Genomic DNA, 25,752 nt, shown 5'->3' on the forward strand with positions numbered 1-25,752 from the left:
TACTGGGCTTATTGGTTAAATGATTAATTATTTATTTTTTCACATCCCTACATGGGTGACTGGTGCCTCCTAATACTGGGGGAGTCCCACCAGCAGCCAGCTGCCAACAGGGGGGTCCCCCAGCAGCTGATCACCACCGCTGGCAAAAATACTGGTGGTGCTTTTCTTGGTGGGGGGGGGGGGAGCACAACCGATCTCTGGGGGCATACATGCTCCTGCGTGCACCCCCTACACATTGCCAATACCACCCTACTTTTAAATAAGTCAGATTCAGAGTGAATGTGTGTAATATACTGCAGCATTAAAGTTGGCAGTTTTCCCCCTTACTCTATAATAAAGTTAAATTAAGTATCATGATTGTGCCCATTTGATTCGCCATTGTAATTTAATTTGAAACAGCATTTTACTCAAATTTTGTGGTGGCAGGTAATTTACATTTTGAAACGCTTACAAACACTTTTTTTTCCCCCCCTGTAGTTTTGTTACTGGAGAAGATAGAGGATGATGACATTTTTAATAAAACTTTGAAGATTACAGACTTCGGTCTGGCTAGGGAATGGCACAAAACCACTAAAATGAGTGCAGCAGGCACGTATGCATGGATGGCTCCAGAAGTTATCAAGTGCTCAATGTTTTCTAAAGGAAGTGATATTTGGAGGTAAGTGCTTTGTCTACTTCAGATTACTACATCAGATTGCTTAATAGCAATTTTCTCCTCCTAAGATTTTGCAGGGAGAAACTGATATGTGAAGAAACCCTTTGTTTATAAGGTGTTCTGAATTTCTATTTTACCACCTGTTAAGTATAATTCTTGTTTCAGAATATACCTCAATTGGCCTATCTAAATAGTCATAGCTCTCTTATCCCTTTATTTTAACATTAATATCTTAAAGAAATCAATGACTCAGTAAGAGAAGCCTTTCATTTCTTAAATCCCCAGATATTTTAAATGCCTAGATATTTTACATGGGGGAAACAAGAATTCCTACCCTTGTTGCATAAATAGACTATGAAGAGGCAGATCCTACATTAACTTCTTAACCAGTCTCTGGAAAGTTTGCCTGGTATGTAAGACATGGTACTGAGACTAGTTGATGATTACCTCATATGCAGTAAATCTGGTAAATGAATAAAAGTTGCAAATCAAGGTAAAGAGGCTGTCACCTTAACTTTGCCAAATGTTAACTTAAGTTGGTGCTGCTACTTATGAATCTAACAAGTGCTTATTTTTAGATATGAACTGTGAAGTCAAATTTAAATTAGAGATTATATGTAAATAGACATTAAATGAGTTTCTGTTAGTATGAGGAAGATGGAGGTTTATTTGAGCCAGAAACAGCTTTACTTTACCACTCGGGTGGTGGGGATTTCCATAAATTAAATCCATGGGTAATCTCCTAAGAGTGAATTGGGTAGAATTCTAGAATCAGTGCTGCTTGAATTATGCAGTTTGCAATATGTTGAGTATCAAAGGGAAGAAATAATTGTGTGGGCAGGTAAGTTGCTTTTTTTTTTTTTTTGCATTGCACAAAACAGTCACCACTGGCTAGGGGGTTCCAAGTTTCTCTACTCCCACACTGTTTAGCCACTCTACCCCTTGGCTGTGTCTTCCAAATATAGCCTCAAATTTTGAGCTCTTTCAAGTAAATGTATAAGTAGCAAATTTGGAAGGGTTAATGCTACATAATCTATTGCCTGATCTAAGTTTGTGCAAGGTTTGTGATGTGTGGTTCTTAACTCATATAGGGTCTGCTTAGATGTGTCACTGCTATTATGCACCGTGAAGTCATGGTTTTGGTAAAATCAGGATAGCTCCGTAGGCTGCACTCCTAGTTTCTGATGTACTTATTATCTGTAAGAAGTCTGAACCCTCATTCTTTAGGCCAGATGTTTTGCATCAGTCTGAGTTGGTGGCCATTTGAGAAAACCAGTTTGTTTTTGTGTTGCTGGGATGGAGGTTGGGTGGAGGTGTTTCCCTAACCAGCTGTATTCCATGCTTAATTACAGGTCCTGTCCAGTCTTTTAGGTATCTGAGGGGGTATGCTTTGGTGCAATTGTTTTATATTCTTCTGCAACATTAGTTTACATTTTTGGAATCTACAGTATTTCTCTTCTTCGCCTTCTATCCTGCACGCCTCTCTTGTAAAAATGTAAGTATTTAGTTTAATGATGGAGTCCTAACAGGAGAGGTTTTTATTTAGTAAGGCTTGTGTTGTACACTTTGCTTTCAGTCCTGCTGTCTTGCCTGCTTTCTGCATCTTGATCTATTCTGTTCCACTATACTCTTTCCGTAATAGAAAAGTAGAGAAAATTGGTTGTGCAATATAGTCCCACTGAATGCTATTCCTTTTTAAATAAATAGCATTCTGGATGCAGAGCATGTAGGAGTTTCAGTAGGGCACATTACAAGTCATATGGAGAACAGCTAAGTTGTGACGGATTTTCTTTTTGAAATGTTCTAGCATTAAACTAAATATACACAGTATTTACAATCCTCCTCAGGACTTGATATAAAAAAGTAACCAGAAGCAGTGGAGACTGACAGGTTTGTATCCAGTGTTCAGATTTCCAAAATCTGCTAGTGCTGGGAAGTTCATCTGGACAAGGTTGCCTGCATATAGTCTTTTTGTTTTGTTTAGAAGAGTGGAGGAGAAAATGAAATGTATTTTTCAAGAGGAGTCATTATTTCAGTTTAACTATTTGGCTGGCATAAGAGTAGGAAATTGTTTATAAGAATCATGAGTTTAGATTTAAGTGAATATGTAATGGATACTCTGCCTTAAATACCTGAGGATGGACTTAAATAGTGAGACACTTTCATGGCATTAAGAAAAATAAGCTAAATTTTAACAGGTTCAACCATTAGGGAATACATTTCAAGGGCCTAGGAAGATGCAAGAATAGATAGATGATTCTGTGCATTTTCTTTAAAAGGTGCTTCCTCTTAAGTGCTGGGAATAAATGCCTAGAATGACTGTATTTGGGTTTACAGAATTTACTGCACAAATAGCTGCTTCTGTACCTTAGAGAGAGGTAATAACTACTTATCAGAGGTAATGATAGAATAGCACCTCCCAAAACCCACACTTAGTAAAATTAGACTGTGGGTTTCCCTCCCCCCTTCATTTTCCCCTCTTCCCCCTCCGTCCACTGCCCCTCCTTTCCCTGGTTTTGGCTCTTGAACGGCTCTTGAGATTAACGCTATAATTAAAATGGGCATTCTCAGACTGTTACTGTGTTGGTGTGATTGAATTCCACAACTATCTTTCTGTCAGTGTTAAAAACTACTTAACATTAGAAACTTTGAATTCAGAAAGTAACTGAACCTGGACAGTACAATGAACAACTTGTTGAGGCATATTTTTCCCCTGCCTTTTTAGCCAAATGCAGCACTGCTTTGCTGAACTTCATTTAAAGTTCTCAACAGACACTTTTGGTTTATTTTAGTACAGATTATTCACTGCTCTGTATTTGGGAGCAGAGTTTATGACCATATCAGAAAGCATAAGACTTATTTAGGTGCCCAAAATTAGGTTTGAAAGCAAGAAGTAGTGGTTAGGTAGAGATCTTCACCTGTGTAAAGTTCAGTACAGATCAAACTACTCATTATTGTTTCACGTAACTGTTGAAATGAAATTTTGTTGGAGTGTGAGTTGGCTTTTCTCTTTGGATGATGCATACTGGTCTATTTTATCTGGGAGCATCTTTTCTTTGGTAAATCAGTTTACTGAAAAAGTCCAAGACTTCACCAATATGTCTAGTATACCTTTTTCAGTGCTTTTTCTCATTAATTCTAAACAAATGTTAGTTCAGTAGCCTGCATATCCAAAGCAAGGAGAACATAAGGCTTTGAGAAGTCAAGACTTTGAATGTAGCTCTAGACAGACACTGCTTGTTATTCAATTAATGTACATTTTTAAACTCTCTTCTGGTAGTACTTTCGTTGCACTATATAGTGTCTCGGGATTTCTGAGAAAACAATAAGAATTCATACAAATTCTAAACAACTTTGTTCTAAGGAGAGCCAAGGCCAGAGAACGATGCAGTTGTTTCTGTCTTTGCTGACCCAACACATTTTGTGGAGGAAAAGCAGTGTTGCAGGTGACTCTCATGGGTGAGAATGGAGAGAATATTATCTATCCCTTTGTTTTGTTTTGTTTTTCTTCCTTTTCCTCTGGGCTGCTCCTTCTGCAGTTGCTAAATTAGGAGAAGGTTGCCCCTAGTGTCTTTTTTTCTGCATTTTGTGGCTGTATAATAGGAGTGAAAAGAGTAACTATAAGGCTCACTTTTTAAGTACAGGTGGTAACAAGTCCACAGAGATAGCTGAAAAAGGGAGAGAAAAAAAGTCAGTTCAAGAAATTCTAAGGACAGTTAATTGTTTTGGAATTTGATAGAAAATCAAGAAGTAAAATGTTAGTGCTCTAAAATTCAAGACATTTTCCTCCTCTGTTTATTTGACAGGAGACAATATATTCCCCTCACCATCTTCCCCCAGATTAGAAAAATGAAATTGTATATGTGGCGGTGTCTCAGGTCCTGCTACATGATTTGTAAGAAGGTTAAAAAAGTAAGAGGTTACTTTACAGTGCGTCATGGGGAAGCATAATTTCAGGCTTCAAATAGTGTCTTTTCTTTTGAAGAGAAAGTGATATCTTTATTTGTTTGGACAAACTCTGGTTTGGTTTGGCTGATATTGGCTGATATTGATGGGGTGATATCTAGAAGGCTTCTTTTTAAAGTCCCCCTTTCCTTCCTTACACTTTCCCTTCCCACCTTTAATCCCACTCATCCTCTCTTTCCATCAAGGCTCTCATAGTACCTAGTAGAAAAAAGGTTTGTTTGTTTGTTTGTTTGTTTTCCCTTCCCAAGTTCTTCATGTGGATATGTTGTCAGTCAGTGCAAGGCAGTAAGCGGACTGCGAGCCGTTACATTTGGCCAATATACACAATGTTATTAAATGTTGATATAAGAAAGAGGAGGTGACAAAAGTGAAATAGTCCCTTCACCTATGACTTAGGGACCTACCTAATTTGCAGGGGCTGTCCCCTGACTGAGGGGCCTGGTGACCCCGCCCCTCACTGCTAATTGTCTGCAAAGGCTGTCCATCACATAGTCCTGTACCTTGCACCCAATTGGTGGAAAGGGGTGGGGGCACATGATAGGCCACCCTTGCAGCTAGTTAGTGACTAGGGGTGGGGGCAGCAGCCATCTTTCTGCCACTCCTTTGAGCAGGTAGCCCCCTTTACTCCTCCCCCCGGCAAGCTGCCACAGTGCTTGGTAAGTTGGATTTTTTTGTTGTTGTTTTTTGTTTCTTTTTTTTCCTGTGGATTTCAGTAGGTCCCTACCTATGACACTAAAGACCTTATCTATTACAGTATATAACTGGACAAAGTGCTAACTGGGTTTTTTCTGAATAAACATATTTGGAAGATAAAACTAACCATTTTAAAATTTGCTTTATAGTTATGGAGTGTTGCTGTGGGAACTGCTTACAGGAGAAGTTCCGTACCGTGGCATTGATGGTCTCGCTGTGGCTTATGGAGTAGCTGTCAATAAGCTTACCTTGCCCATTCCATCCACCTGTCCTGAACCATTTGCTAAACTAATGAAAGGTATCTATACTGCTTTTTTATACTTCAAAATGTACATGTCCTTCTGCAATATCTGTGCTTTCTTTATGCTGGGTTATACAATTACTTTAAAACTCAAACACTTCATCTGGTAGTATGCCAACCAAGTATAATGTAGTGATTCCTCTCTACCTTTACTCCCCTTCCTGCCACTCCAGTACATTTTAACACATTTCGGTGTAATCCAGGAGTGTCGAACTCATCAAGCCCCGTGGTCTGGATGAGTGGTGTTGGGCTGGTCCTTGGGCTGATTGGGCCCACAAATTGGCCCTGCGTGCTGCCAGCTGCATATGGCACTATAGAGGTGATAGAGCTCCACAGGCCAGACCTAGCCTAGGGCCCATGTCTTTTACTTTCCTGGTATAAGCCATACAGTACTGTATCACATCACTTTAAAAATCACTTCCATCAGAAACCACAGTTATGTCACAGTCACCTCTTGATGTCCAAACGTGTTCTGTTCAGCCATCCCTTCTTTAAAAAGAAGTAAGGGAACTGCAGACTAATGTTGCAGTGTCAGAGGTTGCCTCTGGTTGTTCATTTTATTAACATACTACATAGTGCTGATAGTTCTCAGTGGTAGCAGATGACAGAACAAGGAGCAATGGTTGCAGCAACTGAAGTTTAGGTTGGATATTTAAAAAAATCAAAAAACAACAACAAAACCTCTCTCACTAGGAATGTGGTGAAGCACTGGAATGGGTTACCTAGAGAGATGGTGGAATCTCCATTTTGGGAGGTTTTTAAGGCCTGGCTTGACAAAGCCGTAGCTGGAATGATATAGTTGGGGCTAGTCCTGCTTTGAGCAGGGGGTTGGACTAGATGACTTTCTGAGGTCCCTCCAAGCCTAATTTTCTATGTTTCTGTGATAGTCTGCTTCTTCAGATCCTGAAAATAGAAATTATGTTTGGGAGAAAAACTTGACTTTTATAACACTTTGAAAAGCCCTGTGATACTGTAGGTAAGCTTGACTTATAGAAACAAAGAGAATGTAGGCAATTTTTAGGAAGAAGGTGAGCACTTGAACTTTGAATTGGAAAACTATGGATTGTGTAATTATAAGCTTCTCCTTATAGTGCAACTGATTGGATTTTGGTGAATTTCAGAATGTTGGGAGCAAGATCCTCATATCCGACCATCGTTTGCCTTAATTCTTGAACAGCTTACTGCCATTGAAGAGGCAGTTATGACCGAAATGCCTCAAGAATCCTTCCACTCCATGCAAGATGACTGGAAATTAGAAATACAACAGATATTCAATGAACTGAGGACTAAAGAAAAAGTAAGTGGATTTTTCCAGTTGTAAGTGTAATAACTGTAATCAAGGAGTAGGAAAACTAGGAACTACTGGTGTGTAGGTTAGTGGGTACAGGCTTTTTTACTAGTGGGATTGGGACACTTATTGGCAGTATTCCATAATGATGCCAGAAGTCTGAATATGTATATAGCTCAGGCCTAAGATAACTCCTATACCAGAGGTTCCCAACCAACCGGGCTGCAGTGGTTTTGCTGTGGGGTCGCTGCATGAGTCCCCTGCTCTGAGCCCCTCGCCCCTCCCATCTGTCCGCCCACCTGTGCAGCTTCCGGGGTCACATCTGAGCTTCCAGGGTTAAAGCCAGGCAGCTGTTTAAAAAAAAAACAACAACAAAACATTGGGAACCCCTTACCCTATACTTTTACTTTTCTCATAGGTAAACTTGAACATTGTTGTCTGTTCTTGATGCAGATGTGCCCTTTTTAACTTGTCTTGATTCCAATTATATTTAGAATATCGTCTATTCTCAAAATAATTTATAGAGCTAATAACTGCTGTTACATGGTATGTCTCGGAGTTCAAGGACTTTTGTGTTTTCCTTCATGCTTTAGTTTTAAACAAGTGAAAATAAAGACTATAAATCTGGAGCAGAATGGCAGGAAGTCAACCAATGTACAGTTTTGCCAGATTTTTGTTGTTTTTTTAAATCTCCATGCAGTAGGAACGTTGGGCTCAAACTTAAGTACTGACAGGAAAAATAACTCCTTGTCTTTTTTTACTATAGCTATTCTACATCATTCAGTAAACCTTTAAGGAGATTTAGGCTTCTCTGCTTCTTCTCAAAACCAATATATATGTGGGCGTGATGGAAAATGATTGACCCTTCCAAAAGCATAGTAGTTTTAGGGGGAAAAAAACAGACTGTAAGGTTTTTGCCTAGTTACGGTTTGAAATCCTGTTTGTATGTAAAAGTTAAAAAAACAAAACAAAAAAACTTCCTTTTTGATGGACATGTCTTTTAACTGTTTCATGGTGTAGGAAATCCATGGCAAGATTGGACCAAAGTTTGAAACTTGCCTTTTAACCTTCTGTTTGTATATGGGCAAACAAACTGCAGCAAGTGGAAAGTAGGTGGGTTATTGCCATAGAGTAGCTGATATTCAGTAACTGAGTAAACTGTCCCCAGAGTAAATGGAAGCTGGAGTGCAACAGACTACCCTTGTTCCACTGAAAGATAAATTGTCTTGGCTTAGCTTTTGCTTATCACAGGGTAGGAGCAAGTAGATGATCAGTTACTACAGAACTGCTAACACAGTAAGTCCCTACCCCAAACTTCCTTGTGGGAAGTGTGTTTATTCTTACTCCTTAAGTACACTGGATTCAGCTCCATGTGCCTTTCAGCATAAGGCAGTGGTATTCAACCTTCTGGCCCTGTGGGTCAGATCCTGCAGGCAGGGTCAGTCATGGGCCAGACTCAGCGTGGGGTTGGTGCATGGGGTCAGGTGCAATCTAGCGCACTGGCCTGGATGCAGCCATGGAGTAACCTCATGCTCCACCTTGATCTGGCACCTAGGTGCTGTCATTTGGCTCATAAGACTCTCCACAGGTGTAGAAATTTGTTGACGGGGAGCAGTGGTATTAATAGTTCCCTGCAACTTTCTGCAACTGCTGTGGCAGTTGATGCTACCACCACTCCCGCAGTGCCAAACTTCCAGACCCATGGGGAGCCCTTCAGACTGGAGGTTGAGCACTACTGATATAAGTAGGGACTTATCAAATTCACAGCAAAACTAGTGCGCAGTGGCTCCTTTAATTTTGCATGGTCCCCCAAGCGCCCCTTGCCACCGTGCCCTCACCTTCCTCCCCCGCTGCCGATTAGCAGAGGACCTCACTGCTCCCTCCTGATCATCAGGGAAGCTAAAACTGCAGTTTTAAACACTGTGCTGTTGTTGCCTCCCTGCCAGTCAGCAGCAGACATGAAGGCTGTCTGGGGCTCCTCAGCCAATTGGTGGCGGGAGGCAAAAACAGCGCCATATTTAAAACCACGGTTTTTGTCTCCCCATTGATCAGAAGTGAGTCAGCAGGACCCCTTCACCAATCGGTGGGGGGTTCAGGGGAACCTACAAGATTAAAGGGGCCCCAGTGCACCCACTTCACCATGAATTCAGTAGGTCCCTAGATATAAGGCAATCCTCTAATCATTCTATGACTTCTTTAAACCCCTTTCTTTTTTCCCCCTCAACATTCTTTGACCGATGTACATCAAAACTGTTTACTATTCACTATATCGCCTCAGTATTTAACAGTAGTGTGACTTCCCTACTCAGTATTCCCTTGCTTATACATTAGCTCTTTCAGCAGCAGCATTGCATTGGCTGTTCTTGTTCAGCTAATATCCACCCCAAATTACAAGTCTTTCTTCATTGCTTCTTTTTAAGATAGTCATCTATCATGTTGGATGCTGGCAGACATGGAAAAAAACCTGGTGCTTCACAGAAAAAGGAACCACATCAGTTTGATCTGGTTCCCCAGCATCTACATAGATCACGTGCTTCAGCATTTTGGCACTTATCTAATAGCTGATTCAGCTATTAGATATAAAAGCACCAAAAAGCCCTGCTGAAGTGCATGATCTATACAGACATTGGGCAGGCAGGGACAAACTGACACAGTTCCTCTTCTGGGCATGTGCTGCATTTGCTGTGGGAGTGTGCTGAGCTGAAAGTAAAATGATGCGTTTCCTTTTATTTTCCATGTTCATCAGCAGCCATAAATATTTATAGTCTCCCTTCCCGCATGTATGACTCTGCATTTAGCCACACTAGCACTGTTTAGTTGCAAGCTTTTATAGTGACCTGTCTTCCTTATTATTTAACTCTCTTCCAATCTTATTATCAGCAAATTCTTGAGTGGTCTTTTTTGTCCTTCTAGGTCCTCAATAAAACGTTACATAATATGGGACCAAAAAAAGCAAGTCTTTATGCCACCCTGTTAAAAACACCCCATTTAATGACTACTCCTTCTTTACAGTTACTTCTGAGAACTATTAAGTAGTTGTTTTCTTTTTTTTTTATCCATTCATGTTGATTTTCATTCAGTTATATAATTAAAATATTATATATACCAAGTCAACTATATTTAAGAGACTTCAATAAAACATCAGTAGCATCTTTACCTTAAGTAACTGAACTTGTCAAACCTGTCATAAGGCAAATCAATATCAACATCCACCAATCAACAAAGATTTATGAAGCTGAACCAGGTAGCCCTGTACCTCATCTGCATATTTTTGGAAGACCCCAGTAATCATGACAAGAATAACTGGTTCCAGTCATGAGTGGGGAGATTGATTAGCACATGGATCCTTTTGGGGGGATATTTGGAGTACACATGTATACTGAGCAGTGCTAAGCTGTGGGGTCACCTTAGTTTGAAATCCTGCTGATTTCAAACTAATTTTTAAACTAGTTTTTAATCATTACAGTATAAAACTTCCAATGAGTAGACTTGTGATTCTGTTGCTGTTGACTAAAAGCAAAGTGGTAGAATAAATACTTCGGCATTTTTTAATTGACTTTTTTAAAATTAAATTTTAGTGAATTTTCTTCTTGATGATATTTGTTAAAATTTTTAAATACTTACACCCTATATTTACTATTAATCTATTAATAATTTAAATTAAAAATATCAAGTAGGACCTCAAAGAATGTAGTGATGACATTTTCTGAATGGCGTATTCTGTTTAAAAAAAAATCATTAAAAATTCCTGGATTGAATAATGCCTGAAAGTACATACAGATTGTCTTGTGACTTGCTTTGAAGTCTTCAGAACTGTATATATTTTTTTCAAGAGTGATTGGGGTATAGTTATGCCACTCAATTTTGAAATAGTTCTTTGTTAAAGAGAAGCTATACAGTTATTTTCATACCACCAGCACCATTCTATACATAGCTAACCCCAGCAGCAATTTTGCTAGGATACAACCATGCAGAGGTCTCTTTATGGTATAGACATGCTGTATAAAGTGTATTGTATAGGTGCAAGATGAACATAAAATAAGAAAGGGAATTTATAACCTAATGAGAGCTGACCAAACACATTTTCTATGATCACCAGAGGTCTCATTACAAGTCCTTGATTTAACATAGGATGGTGATGTTGGTCACAGTGCTGCTTCTGCTTCAGTGTATATAATTTGCGATGTAAACGTGATACCTAAAAGATCTGTTCAATGCCTGGAAGATCTTTTTCTACAGAAAGACAGGTGACTTGTAAAGAACTAAGCAGATGTGACTATAATGGATTTTTTTGTGCTTTAAAATCATAGAATCGTAGAAAATTAGAGTTGGAAACGGCCTCAGGAGGTCACCTAGTCCAAGCCCATGCTCAAACCAGGACCATCACCAACTAGATCATCCCAGCCAAGGCTCTGTCTAGCCAGGTCTTAAAACAAAAACCTCCAAGGATGGAGCTTCCACTACCTGTCTGGGTAACCTCTTCCAGTGTTTTACTACCCTCCTAGTGAGAGAGTTTTTCCTAATACCTTACCTTGCTGCAGCTTGAGACCATTGCTCCTTGTTCTGTCATCTTCCCCGATAGTCTCACTCCATCCTCTTTAGAACCACCCTTCAGTTTAGCTGAAGGCTGCTATTAAATCCCCTCAGTCTTCTCTTCTCTAGACTAAATAAGCCCAGTTCCCTCAGCCTCTCCTCAGAAGTCATGTACTGCAGCCCCTTAACCATTTTCATTGACCTCTGCTGTATTCTCTCAAATTTGTCCACATCCTTTCTGTAGTAGGGGGTCCAAAACTGAACACGGTACTCCAGATGTAGCCTCACCAGTGCTGATTAGAGGTGAAGAATCACTTCCCTCAATCTGCTGACAATGCTCCTACTAATGCAACCCAGTATGCCATTAACCTTCTTCACAAGGGCACACTGCTGGCTCATATTCAGCTTCTTGTCCTCTGTAACCCCTTTCTGGTCCTTTTCTGCAGAGCTGCTGCCCAGCATCAGCCCCCAGGCTATACTGGTGCATGGGATTGTTCCATTCTAAGTGCAGGACTTTGCACTTGTCCTTATCAAACCTCATGAGACTTATTTTGGTTCAATCCTCCAATTTGTCTAGTTCTCTCTGAATCCTAACCCTACCTTCCAGCATATCTGCTACTCCCTCCCAGCTTGGCATCATATGCAAACTTGCTGAGGATGCACTCATGCCATCTTCCAGGTCATTGTTGAAAATATTGATCAAGACTGGTCCCAGGACCAATGATACCGGCTGCCAACCAGACATCGAGCCATAGACCATTACCCTTTGAGCCCAATGCTCCAGCCAGTTTTCTGTCCACCTTACAGTCCATTCATCTAGCCCATGCATCCTTACTTAGTTATAAAGTACAGTGAAAGTTCATAAAGGACTAATTTAGTATTGCATTGTAAAAAAGGCTAATAGTACAACTCTTTCTAATTTCATTTATCCATGTTTGTGTAAATCTTATTCTAAGGAGCTGCGGTCACGTGAAGAAGAACTGACAAGAGCAGCCCTTCAGCAGAAATCCCAGGAAGAATTATTAAAACGTCGTGAGCAGCAGTTAGTGGAACGGGAGATTGATGTCCTGGAGCGTGAGCTGAACATTTTGATATTCCAGTTAAATCAAGAGAAGCCTAATGTAAAGAAGAGGAAGGGGAAGTTTAAAAGGAGTCGGTTAAAACTTAAAGATGGACATAGAATTAGTTTGCCTTCAGGTTTGATGCCTTTTCTTTTTTCTTCCCCTATTTGCAGTGAACTATTGAAACTGAGATTCCTTTGCTTTAACATCTAGATATTATATATTAACCCTGAAGATGCCTAATATACTAAAGGGTCTGACCTATATTAGTATAAAATGTATAAAACAACTTTTTTTTTTCAAGAGATCCTTTAACAGATAGAACTTCCAAGTAATCATATTTTGCAGAACACTCCTCCTTTCAGTTGATCAGTCAAAGATACTCTTCCTGTTCAAAAATGTTTCTTGGGAAAAGTGTGCTATATTGGGATCCAAAGGATCATGAGTTCTTATTTGTCTGGTAATTACTGCTGTTAATGGTATCTGTGTTTCACTCCCCTTTTTCTGCCCGCTGCTACCCTTGATAAGATCAGGTACTTGGACTACCAGCTCTGGATCTCTCAACAGACTGAGAGATGGCATAATGTTGCTTCCTATAGAATTGGGAATAGAGCCCATGCTTCTAATATGGGAGACACCAGACTTGCATTGTCCCAGAACAGTAGGCACCTTCCAGAGCCAGAAATAGAACTCACGATCTATATTCTCCAGTATTTTACTCTTGTTAGGCAAATTAGTAACCTACTAGCAAGGTGTGCATCAAGTTTCCCTCTCCTGGTTGGTGCACAGACAACTAAATGTGTAGCACAAATGGCTGTGTCCAGGGCTGAAAGTCCAGGATTTAAATGCACTTATTGACTTGCATAATGGACATTGTGTTTTCACCTCATATAAAATTGGGGAAATATCTTTTAAAGATGTAACATTTAATTTAATTAAATACCCTTTAAAGCAGGCATGATAGTTCCATAAAATCTGATTTCCCACATAAGCAAGTTCTGAGGCACTGGGAAAACTGAAAGTGATTCAATAGTGTAAAACAAAACTCTATTTGTATTGAAATTTGCAGATGTGGTGGTAACCTTTCTCAAAGTGAGGAGAAAAATGTGTAATCTGTCTTCTCAGAATGATGTGCCAGTTGACTGGTTTCAATTAAGTGTTGAAAATATGCAGTTGGTATACAGATGTGCAGAACTTGAGCACAAATGGAGGCTAAAACAGCTGGGATGGAATAATTTTATTAATCTACCTCCTTATTGTCCAAACGTGACCTTTGTCAGTTAGACTTTTTAATCGCATTGACCAGAAGAAAAAAATCAGAGCAAAGCTGCTGATACCCATGTCAGTACACCCAATGCGTTACAGAAGATATGCTAAAGTATCTAAACCCCAGGGACATACAACCATGCTTTTTCCCCAAGTAGTTTTGCTACAAGAGTCCGTTTGTTCACTTACATTTCATTAAAGGTGTTGCTAGATAGTCATAGGAAGTCAAAACTTAGAGAATCAGGTGAAAGATTTTACTAACATTGGTAACATCCTTTTACTGTCAGTGCAATAAGAGATTTTTATTACCATTTAATATTGTCATAGCTTTCTGGGACAGAAATAAAAGATGAATGGAACAATGCAAGGGTGGTTTAAAGTGCTACTCAGCACTCTTCAAATACAAGTTTTCCTGTCCTGGACAAAAGTACTTTGTCATAACACAGTCCAGCGGATTACTCTGTTAATCTCAACGTCTTCAAAACTAAGTTTAGATCTTGCCTTACTAAAAACTAGTCTTTTGTGCTTACTATGTGGTTCCCATATATTGAGGGAGGGAGTAGTAATATATTGGCACTTTAATCAAATATGCCATTTTAACTCCTAATCTTCCAAAGTCTTTAAAATGTGTGCACTCCTGTGACAGCAGTATGGTTATACTCCAACCTGAGTGTTTCCACTGCGTATCTTATTACAGATCTAGTCTTCAGATAGCAAGTTTAACAACCCCGCCCCCCATTCCGGTTATGGATCTTACTTGCTGCACTTTTACAGTGTTTGTTTTATGCACCTAATGGGTCATTTCTACTATGTTGGAAGTCTTGAAAGGTGAACGTTTGCATATGTATTTTTATATAAATGCATAAAATCTTATCTTAATTTTGTTAATCGTAAAACAAGGCTAAATGGATAAATTTTGCTATGTAAAGTGTTGCAGTACTTAAATATTAATGGGAGGTTTATTTTAACATGTTGTCAGAAATATTCCTTGCAGTTAGTTCACAGTCTATATTTTTTTTAATGAAAATTTGTTCTGGCAGGTATACATTTCTTTCATCAATTGTTTTGGTATATGTGAATTAAGTATGCTTAAACATGCCACCCCCCTTCCCCCCAGCCCTAGAGATTACAAACCCTTGGCTGTTCTGTAACAGGAAAAGTATATTTCATAGCTGTACAACTTTCCCACAATGCCTTGCCAACTTATAAAGGCACTCTGAAATCAAACAAGTTCTTACCATATTCTGTTAATCTTCAGTATTCCTGCTGAGCTCCAGGAAAGATGCACACTTTTTTTATGTCACTGTTTATCAATTCAGCCCTCATTGGGCTACCAGACTCCTTTCACAGCAGTACTTGGCCCATCAAGTGGTAACAGTGGAGCTGTGGTACCCCTACAATTGTTACTGGTCTGAATCTTCAGTCAGTACTGATGTACTAATTTGGCTGTGTTACTGTAGAAAGAAACTACTTACAACTTTCTTTCTGACTAAATTACAGCAGTGTAATCTTTTAGAAAGCCAAGACTTTATTTAGAAGCTGTAATTTGTGTGTTGCTTATTTTATAACAGATTTCCAGCACAAAATAACAGTGCAAGCATCCCCTAGTCTGGATAAGCGAAGAAGTTTAAACAGTACCAACTCTAGTCCACCAAGCAGCCCTACAATAATGCCTCGTCTTCGAGCTATACAACGTAAGTCTTCATCACTATTCCATTTAATTTCTTTAAACAATGTGAATATGTTTGTTTTATGTCAGTGCATTGAAACGCTGGTAGCTGTAGCTTAGAGGTGGACTTGAACATTGATGTGATAGAATTACATGTTCCATGACAGTTTACTGTGGATAAAGAAAGAATCTTCCTGGAATATTAACTGTTTTTAGGAATTATTTCAGGTTAACTGGCTGAAAAGAATGCAGTAAATTGTAATACATCTTTTTTTAGTTAAAATATTCATTGTTTTAGGAAATTGTACTTAAATTGGCTTTGAAAGCACTGAAATATTCTTTTAAAAAAAAAAGGTAATAACAATTAGTAGATCTAATTTTCCCAGGTCCTGAGCATTCAGTTATTGCACTCCTCATTAAGAACGAAGGGAGTCTGATACAGCCTATCCCAACGAAGCTCAAATTTTGCTTGAAAAAAGCATCAGTGGAAAATTCTGGGGTGATATCCTTTTCAGAATGTTAACTAATATAGTTGTAATGCCCCCTGCTCTCTTCTCCCTCCTCCCCCTTCCCCTCCTGTTTTTTTTACAGTCCTAAGAGAAATTAGCTGGTATTCACTTTCATTTAAAACTAGCTTTTCATGCTAGCATGCTATTTTTGATTACTATTAGATTTTACCTGTGACACTCATCACCATAGAAACCAAATGTCTCAGACGGCCAGAGCCGACTCGAGGTGATCTAATAATTACTCGTTCGTTGGGCGGGCTGGTGAATAGAGAGGCAGACAAAGCTTAATTGTTGTAAAACTTTACTTACGCCGCTTGTGGTTGCGACGCAAACGGTCCGGTCGTCTGAACAACTATGTTAGTTGTTCCAGCTGGCAAGGCTCAGGCTAGCTTATCCGTCCACAAATCAAGCCGGCGGGGAAAGGGTACGTCTGGGATTGTGCTCGGCGACGGGGAGAAGAATCGATAGGTGATCAGTCTATCGATCAGTTCAGCCGCAAGTCAGATCTCTTTTAGAAGCACTCTGCAGCGTGCTTAAAGTTCTCCGACTTGGGCGGAAGTCGCACGAAATTTTAAACGGCTAGCAAGCCAATTACTAGCTGCCACGTAGGAATAATTTAGAACTGGCCAATAGTGGGACACAAATTTGCATTCGAATGGCGGGAACTCTCTTGCACCGGGGTTTTTCTGTTGCAACAGAAAACCTTTACTCTGCAAGAGGCTCTCATGTGGCGGGAAAATTCCATCGTGCCAAGGCACCAAAATCACTGGGTTGTGACACCAAACAAAGAAGCCATTGATTAGCCTAGTTCTAGAACTTTTAATGTTTTGGAAAGGTAGAAAATAATTGACATTTATATTTTGGAAGAGGCTTCATCTGTGTAGGCTTCTTCCTGTAAAGGAAGTGTTTCGGGACCTAATTCTCCATTTGGGGTTTTCTTTTATAGGCCATCAGGTATGCAAAGGTGGATTTTAAATGAAAGAACTTGCTCACTTTGAGTTTTGATTCCTAAGCTTTGTCAAAAAGCCTACTAGATCTTTCAGGGGTATTTGGCTCAAACAGCTTAATTTCCACATCCCTTGTGCCTGTGTAAAAATAAATACCCCCCCTTCAGTGCTGTTTTTATCTTGATTAACTTCAAAATGTCTTTTGGTTAGAATTATTCAAGTATGAGCACTTTGAACAAGAATATCTAATACTTGGTTGCTTGATTAACCCATTGTCTTAACATCCTCTGGCTTCCAAATCTAAATAGCTTTTTAAAATGAAGAATCCTAGCTCATCATTTAAAAAACAAAACAAAAAAAAAAAACTAGTCAGAAAAAATTAACTCCATTTTTTAATGCTAATGCTAAGTAGGCTTTTTAGAAATTTGAAAACTCAGTTGTAGTATCATGGCTTACTGAAGATAAATTATCAGCTATGATATGTAGAGTAGGTTAATTTCTTTAAAAGGGAGTGAGGAGAAGGGTTGCAGCAAGAGAGCTCAAACACGTGAAGTCTGAACGGTCTATACATGAAGCTGACTTTTAACAAGTTTTTAAGTTTGGTGTTGTTATGTCTGTACAATAACCTTGGTTGTGAGCAGATTTACCTCTCCAGGTATCAGCCTAGACCTGGCTTGATGCAGGAATCCATTTAGTTGAATCATATCCACAAACCAAGGCCAATCCTGGAATGAGCAATGCACCCTCACATTTTACTATAAATGCTAAGATCTTCTCAGAGGTGCTTGGAAACTTTCTAGATCTGGATTTCTGTTCCAAGATCTAAAATGAAGAAGGAATCAGTCCTTCCTTTGATTTATAAATTAAAGTAACTAAGATTTCTACTGCATTCTTTTAATTTTTCCTTAGTGCTTTCCAAAACAGACACAAATGCAACTAATGGCCGAAGAAACAGTGTGTATGTGTACCAGCAAGATGTAGATATCACAAGTGAATATGAACTTCCCAGTGGGGTTGTGCAAAAAGGCAAGATTCAATTAAGTTGTAAAGGGGTTGGTTGTATTAATTTTATAGCTGAATTCAAGTGATAGACTGAGCACGTATGCAGAAAATCTCTTCAGTGTTTGTTTAATGAAAAACAAAACTACATTTAATCAGATGGGTATCTTGGGTGTGACACTGAGTTAATTTGATATGTTCGTAAAGATATATGATCACAAATGCCCATGAACAAATATATTAACCAAGTGCTCAATCTACCTCACTTACCACATTACTTTTCAATGTCACATAAGCATGAAAAAGAATCCTTCCTACTTTTTTGTTAATTTTGCACCTTTCTTTCCCATTTACAAATTATTCCTTGCTTGCTTATCTTTTGAATTGTTGCAGTATATGTATGGGCTTTTCTATGGAAAAAATGCATCTCAGTCTTTCAATTGCACCTTTATTTGCTACTGGATAAATGTTGTTACAGTGGAGAAGTCTGTTCTGCCAAAATCTAAATATCTCTCTGATTTTGCAAGGACCATTAATGATCACTAATCTACTTATCCATCTCTAGTAACCTCAGATGACAGCAATAGAACTTGGGGAAGAAGTGCAGCTTTTCACCCAGAGGAATTTGAAGATGTGAAGAGAAATTTTAAAAAGAAAGGTTGTACATGGGGGCCAAGCTCAGTTCAAACAAAAGAGTGTGCAGATTGTAAGGAGAGGTATGACTACTATGTTGAAAACCATTTTTTGTGACTAGTTTAAGTATGAGAGGAAGAGTGCTGTGATACCTGAAAGCTTGGCTGTATCTATTCCAGTCATGCAGTTAGTCCAATAAAATATATCAGCCACACGATTTCTTGCCTCTTGCATAGATCAAATATCCAAGTTGAGAAGGCAGTTCTGCAGCCAATTGTAGCTTGGACTCCTCAAACTCTTCTTTATTCATCTGGGAACTATTAGCTGTCCTCGCAGGTGGCATCCTCTCATGAACTCTGTCTTCTCTGAGACCTTCCATCCCTACTCCTTTTGAGTTTTGTTTTTCTGAGATTCTAAATTTAATGAGGGAAGCAAAAAAAAAAAAAAAAAAAAGTCAGTGCTCCTCTGTCATTTATACCATTGGATGTTACAAGTTGAAGGCACAGAGGGCTCAGACTTGGCCTCAGTGGACACTGTTAGTTAAAAGGTTATTATTTTGCCTGTGTGAAGCATGAAGACATACCATAAATGAGATTCACACTGAGGAAAACTTTAAAAAGAATCCTAAAATTACCTGGATAATTGTGTACTACATTCAGGAAAATTATTCTGACCTCAGAAAGCTCTCTTGAGTTTTCTGAAATGTAATATTATTTCCCCCATGTCATTCTTAACATAAATAAGTATAATTGTAGTTCATGCTAAAACAGTCTATCCTGGAGAAGAAAAGACTCAAATTTATGTGTATATTACTAGCTTCAGCCATGAATACTACATTATCCATGTGCTGCAGAAAATTGTTTTCCTAATTTTGAAAAGCAGTATGCTTTTAAATAATTTCATTTGAGACCATTAAAACCTCAGAGATTTTACTGATATTTCTACTTGTTATTTTTAGACCTGTTTTACTTTCTTTCAAGGAAAGTAAATTATTATCCAATTTTTAAATCTTTATCGGTTAGAATGGACATTTATGATTTGAAAGCATATCTTGGTGTATACAGTCATAACTGCTAAATGCAGCTTCATGCTAACACGCAACATGCTAAGTGCAGCTTCCCTTTTGTATGCTTCTTGAGTTGTTTTGGGGGTTTTTTTGTTTTTGCATGCATCTCCTGTAAAGATGTTATAATGCATTTTACAACCCCATATCAACCCACTTAATCTTTTTTAAGATACTTTAAATCATTAAGTGCAGTGTACAGTAAATGTTTAATTTGCAAAACATTTATTCATTTTAGCCTGTGGTAGTTCCTAATAAACGTTTCATATAAATATGCTGGTCTAGACCGTGTCAAAAAGAATCATTCTTATTTCAGAATAAGACCCCTTTCCGACGGCAGCGATCCTTGGTCAACAATTTTAATGAAAAATCAGAAAGGGGTTCCATTAGCTTCACTGTTTGCAGATGAAGGTAGGTGTGTGTTTGTGTTAAGGTAGAAGTTGCCCTAATTATATTAGTGCTTCACTTCTGAAAAGATTTATGCATACTCTTTATCTGAAGCAAAAATAGACCTTTAAACTGCTTTGGTATATAAATTTAAACACTGTGCTGACATCTCAGTTTTGTGAAGACTAGAGTTTCTTTCAGGAATCTGTCTGGTTCATTTCTATTTTCTGTGTTTTTTTTTTTTTAATTATTTTCATGATACTTAAAAAGACTAAAATAAATTTTATTGTGAATTTGCTAATTTTCTTTAAAGAATGTACATTTGAGGTTTTGTGTGCTGCCATGTAGATCAAGGCTCTTTGTATTATTAAAATAGAATAGCTCTTCTGAAAAAGAGCTAAGTCAGTCAAGCAGTCAAGAGCTAAGTCCGTCAAGCAGGGTTGGTAGGGGCAGAGGAATCTACCTGCAAAATGATATAATAGCTATTAAATAGTATCTAAAAGACCAGAAATATAGAGTTAGGATTAAAATATTAATGTGAACACTTGCTGCTTGGTCATTGTCATCTTTCAACCTACCCCAACTATCCAGAACTTATGGCAGCTGATGTACTTGCACTGTTTGCCCATATTCCATTTTGCTACAAGTTACCCCATGTAGAAAAAAACCCATCTGTTATTTGCATATATGCATTCTAAAGATTCCAGCAAGAATCTTGCATGTTGATCAAAAGCACATAGGGAGGCTTTCATTGAACATCAATATCTAAATCTGGCTTAAAAGATATCCCAGTATGCATCTTTGAGCCTGTAAAACACATAAATGAGGCAGACTGCACTTACAGCAAAAATAACAAATATAAAAAATCTTGAGTTACATATAGCGAGCAAAATAGAGGAAATTGGATTTTATTTTGAGTACTAAAGTATTAATACTTCATTATAGGTGTTTGTACAGATCAGAGACTTTTCCCTGAAGATTTGGACTGTAAAAGACCAAAGCCAATTAAGTTGCCGAATCAGGCGTATATTAATCTACCTCTTTGGAAGGATGATCAGGGAGAGAATGCTGTAGATCATGAAAGCTTTGAAGAAGGAACCTCTACTAGTTCTGCAAATAGTACTCCACAAATGACTCCTACAAACAGTCTTAATAGAACATCACAGAAAAAAAAAACTGACTCTGTGTTGTATGGATGTGCGGTTCTCCTTGCATCTGTAGCTTTGGGCTTGGACATTAGAGAGCTGAACAAATCGCAGGTTCCAGATGAACTCATGCTCAAAGAGGAGAAGAAGAAACGGGATGGAATATTTCAGCGTGCTTCAAAGTTTCGCAGGAGTGCAAGTCCTATACGATTGCAGTCCAAAAAGGAGGAAACAAATATTCCAACCCTAAATCCTTCTGCAAATACTGTGAACCTTCTCTCTGTCTCTTCCATTTCCACAAAATGCTTGCTTCAGTCTGACGGTGAAGATGCTTTTGTAAGTGTTATGCCCAGTGATTGTAATCCAAGCATTCCCACTGCTGACTTTTCATCTGAAATTCCTGCAAGTAAGAGGGAACAAAGGGTAAAGCTGGTTTTTGACACTGATACTGCAATGTTAAAGAATACATCTCCTATTCATCCTCTTAAGCAATCTGAAAATGTGCCAGATGTTTCTTCCTCAAAACTGAGGGTGTTGGGTCACCGACGAACTTTGTCAGAAGGAAATGCTTTCCAGACTACAAGTAAGTAATACAAAATATCAAAAAAGTAGTTTTTACTGTAGAAATGAAAATCCTATGGAACTGCAGTTTATCAGTTGCTGAAAGTTAGTGATAAATAACTAGTTGTTGAAGGAGATGTGGTCAGTTGGGGCACTTGTATATGTGCTTCAAGGATGGGTTGGGGAATGAGAGCTGCTCTAATTAAAGCACTGTTGTGTGTTGTGTATCAGCATCCCTGCGCTTAAAAATGGCAGCGGAGGTGCTTGAACTAAAGTTACTTTGACCTTTAGATAAAGCACTTCCACCACCATTTTTAAGCATGGAGACAGAGATACACAAGGCACAGGTGCCTGCTAGAGTGCAGCAGTTGTCACGCTCCAGCAGACTCGATTAATTTAATCTGCTCCAACGCACTAGAATTCCAGCACGTAGGAGCAGACTTTGCGCTTGTGTATAGGTGCCCTTGAAGACCAGTAAAAATTTTGCTAATAAACAGCAATACAGGTTCACTTAATGTTTAAGCTGCTTCAGTGGAAGTCTGCTGGAACCTGCTGTGAACAGCATGCATCAGAACAGTGTTGCCAATGAAATTATCAAAACTGGTTCTGTATTAAGGAGTCCCTTCATACTTTGGGTCTTGAAACAAAACTACCAAGCATAGTAGCTGGCATTGTTGTTTCTGCAAATGTTGTATCTGGGCTTCAGGTGGCAGAAAGAAATACTAAACCTAGTTTAAAATAGCTTGACAATTGGTCAGCTGAGGCTGGTTGGTGCCCTATGACTACTATTCATTTATTGAGTTATAGAAAAACAGATTTGAGAAATCTTGAAGTCCACAAAGTAGGCTGTTGCCTAGGAAGATTCATGCCTTTGAATCCAGTTAGGACAGGGTGGCACCTTAGTGACTGCCTTCTGAGAGTCCAGTCACATGCTGGATGTTTAACAGTTAAACCAGGGCTGTCCAACTAGTGGCCTGTAGACTGCATGCAGCTTGCAAGGGGTTTGGTTACACCCCTCAGCTCTCACCTGGCTCTAACAGCAGCCAGAGCCTCCAGGCCCTCCCCTCCTTCCTCCAGCTGCTGCTCCCTGCCTCTACCCCAGAGGGTGGGGCAGTACAACACAGCTGAGGGTGAGTCTGGACTGTGGTGGGTAGGAGGGGGCAAGTGATGGAATCTGGGCCATGGGTAGGGGCAGATGAAATCAGGACTGCACTGGGGGTGGGGGAGCAAGTACAATGGGGTATGTGGCCCTTTGGGACTTAACAGTGTAACTCAGGGCTGTCCAACTTCTAAGACAAATGCAAGCTTAAATCTTATCCTCAAATCTACTAGTAGCAGAGATAAATGGGTAGTTTTAGTTATTTAAGATACTAGAATTGTTTTGTTCTGGGTAACGTACCCAGAGCTCTTGTTATGAATAGTACTGCTCCACAGTGTAATGCAGTATTCCTCAGAAGCATAATTTGTTTTTGAATTCCTCAAACTGTTCTTTTTCCTCTGAATGTGTGTGTGGTGGGACCACTTTAAATGGGCTTGAACGGGCTGTGGAGCAGCTGGCAGATGCAGTTAGGCCCAATTAGGTGGTTACATGACCGCAAGGGGAGCCCCTCGATTGGATGAGGGCTGGGCAGCCAGGGTATAAGCTCTGGCCCTAGGAGCTGAGTCGAGAGCAAGTGGAGCAACATCACCCAACCTGAGTACAGCTCCTGGAACACCTGGAGGTCAGGGTAGGAACTATGGGGATGGAAGAGGTTCCTTCTGGTCATGGGTAAGACCTGAAACTGCTCCCTGCTGGGGTTGGATAGTGCGATGGGGCAGTCTCCAGGAAATGCCACACCTATGCTTCCCCAGTAAAAGGCAAAGATGGGGCACTATGGAGCCTCAGCCCCCGCTGCCTTGTGGGTACCCCATGGAGGGGAAAGGCTAGTGGAGCACACCCTGACAGAAAAGCACAGGGTATAGGCCCATAGAGCAGGGCCTGAGGCAGAGGTCGAGGCCCACTGAGTGGGGCCTGATGCCAAAGGGGTGTAAGGCCCAGGAGCCTAGTGAGGGGCAGTGTAGTGGCCCAGAGAGGTACTAGAGGCTGAGTTTGGCCCAGTGTGGGACAGAAAGCAGGAGACCATGTAGAGTAGGGCCTGTGGGCGGGCTGAAGGACTAGAGTAGGCTTGCTGAAGTGTCTGCGTGATGAAGCCCAAAGAGTAGGCCCCGGGGGGACACAAAGGGCTGTGCAGAGTAGGGCAGAGTAGGTGAGGCCCAGTGAGGGGCGGTGTGATTGAGGCCTGGCAAAGGGCAGAGTGTGGCCGAGCAACGGGCCAGAGTTGTCAGCAGTTTGGATGCCATCTGCGAGGCATGGGATGGTAAATCGGAGGTCGGAGCTGTGTGTTTTGCCCTTGGCATCAGGGCTTAGAATGGGCAGCCTCCTGCATTTTCATCTATTTTGTGACCTCAAGGCATGGCAAGCAAGTGAGGGCAGACTGCCCTTGCCAGGTGGGCAGGCCGATGTCGAGCTTGGCTGGGGACAGCCCCCTGTCACTGTGTGTTATACCTTGCTTAAACAAAAATTATTTGAATAATCAAATTTTGCCCGCTTTCTTCCAGTAATGGTAGTCATCCAGTTACTTGGGACAACAGCCTACTTCTCTTCCTCAGTCAACAACTCCGAGTTTCCAGCACAAGAATAATATTGACTGAAAGGAATTCTTTTTGTATGAGGTTTGACTGTCTGAGCCAGATTGTATCTGATGGTGCTGAGCATTTATGGGGCATCATTAATTCCTACTAAGTTTTTATAAATTTTAATGAAGATAAAGTTCAGCCATTAACACTTGCTTTCTTTGCTTGTCCTCTTTACAAATTTGAGGAAAGATAAAGTTACAGGTGATCATCTAACATTGTCTCGTCTTCCCCTTCATCTAGCTAATGGAATACCTTCAGCTAAAGGAGTCTCCAAGTTGTCTACTCTCCCAGTTCTTGGAATCCTTCCTTCTCCATCTCCACAAAGAAGCATACCAAGTGATGTGTCACCACAAAAACAAACAAACATCAATATTATATCTAGGCCTCGACCTTCTTCTCTGAGAAGCAAAATAGATCCTTGGCAGTTACTTCCACAGATTATAAAACCAAACTCTGCAGAGGCAGATTATTTAGAGGGTGATTTAGGCCCACATGTTAATTTTTTACCAGATTCTGAGAAGAGAACTAAAGGCCATATGCCCTCCTTACTTGATGCTGATGTGGAAGGTCAGAACAGAGACTGCACAGTGCCTTTATGCAGGATGAAGAGCAAGACTGGTCGGCCATCTATATATGAACTGGAGAGAGAATTTCTATCTTGAGTGCTTTGCTGTTTAAAGTATTGTGGGTTTTTTTTGTTTTTCTTCTTTTTAAGGAGAACAAAAATTAAAAGTTCTTGTCCCTCTGATGTTTCATGCTGCTATTTTCTAAAACACTGCGGCCATTAGTACCAGAAGTTTTGTAATGGTCAACTAATTCTAAAGTATGTAACAAGGTGCATATTTTGCATCTTTCTTAAAATGCCAGCTAGTAATTTCAAAAGCACAGTGTTGTAAAACTATTCTGGATGCATATCTAAACACAGATTAACTATCTGAATTAATTTTATTCCTTTTCCTCAAAAATATCAGGCACACTTTCTGTGCTGAAGTCTAACTTGTGCATTAAAGAACTCATTAACATGCAGAGGAATTCTTTCCAGTTTCAAAAAAAAGTTTTGCATGCATATCTTCTGCTTGCAGGAGTAATCTCCTTGCATAATGTAGAGTTTTTTGATGCCAGCCCAATAGCAAATTACCTTTTGGCATTGATTATATCATGGAAGTAACCAATACCAGCACTGAATTAAAAATGTTTTCGCCTTCATATTCTTGATGGATACAGTGGTTGAGAGCAGTTGATCCAGCCACTGTCTAAGAAATTATGCTGTTTTTGTAAACACTTAAGTTCTAGGCACAACTTTTAACTTTGAGAGGGTTAATTGAAAGGTTGCAACTTGGTTAAAGGCATTAGACATACTTTGTGAGGCAACATTCCACTGAAGTAAAAAATACATTTGA

General features: G+C 39.6%; 1 protein-coding gene across 5 annotated transcripts in view; it reads left to right on the forward strand.

The window, feature by feature from the left end:
* Nucleotides 1-25,100, forward strand: part of MAP3K21 (mitogen-activated protein kinase kinase kinase 21) — a 48,873-nt gene extending 23,773 nt beyond the window's left edge. For 3 of the 5 annotated variants that reach the window (XM_006274506.4, XM_019479813.2, XM_019479814.2), the window contains exons 2-11: nt 478-658; nt 5,464-5,612; nt 6,737-6,912; nt 12,393-12,633; nt 15,335-15,457; nt 17,798-17,914; nt 18,453-18,603; nt 19,900-19,994; nt 20,916-21,698; nt 24,593-25,100. In XM_006274506.4, coding sequence (XP_006274568.2) covers nt 478-658; nt 5,464-5,612; nt 6,737-6,912; nt 12,393-12,633; nt 15,335-15,457; nt 17,798-17,914; nt 18,453-18,603; nt 19,900-19,994; nt 20,916-21,698; nt 24,593-25,014 — 2,438 coding nt within the window. In that variant the 3' untranslated portion in view covers nt 25,015-25,100. Of the gene's footprint in view, nt 1-477; nt 659-2,007; nt 2,151-5,463; nt 5,613-6,736; nt 6,913-12,392; nt 12,634-15,334; nt 15,458-17,797; nt 17,915-18,452; nt 18,604-19,899; nt 19,995-20,915; nt 21,699-24,592 lie in introns of those variants that run through there. The other 2 variants (XM_014596832.3, XM_006274507.4) reach the window with 2 other exon arrangements.
* The last annotated feature ends 652 nt before the right edge of the window (nt 25,101-25,752 follow it).

This window comes from Alligator mississippiensis, chromosome 1 (assembly GCF_030867095.1).
Source record: "Alligator mississippiensis isolate rAllMis1 chromosome 1, rAllMis1, whole genome shotgun sequence".
In the NCBI taxonomy this organism is placed as follows: domain Eukaryota; kingdom Metazoa; phylum Chordata; order Crocodylia; family Alligatoridae; genus Alligator; species Alligator mississippiensis.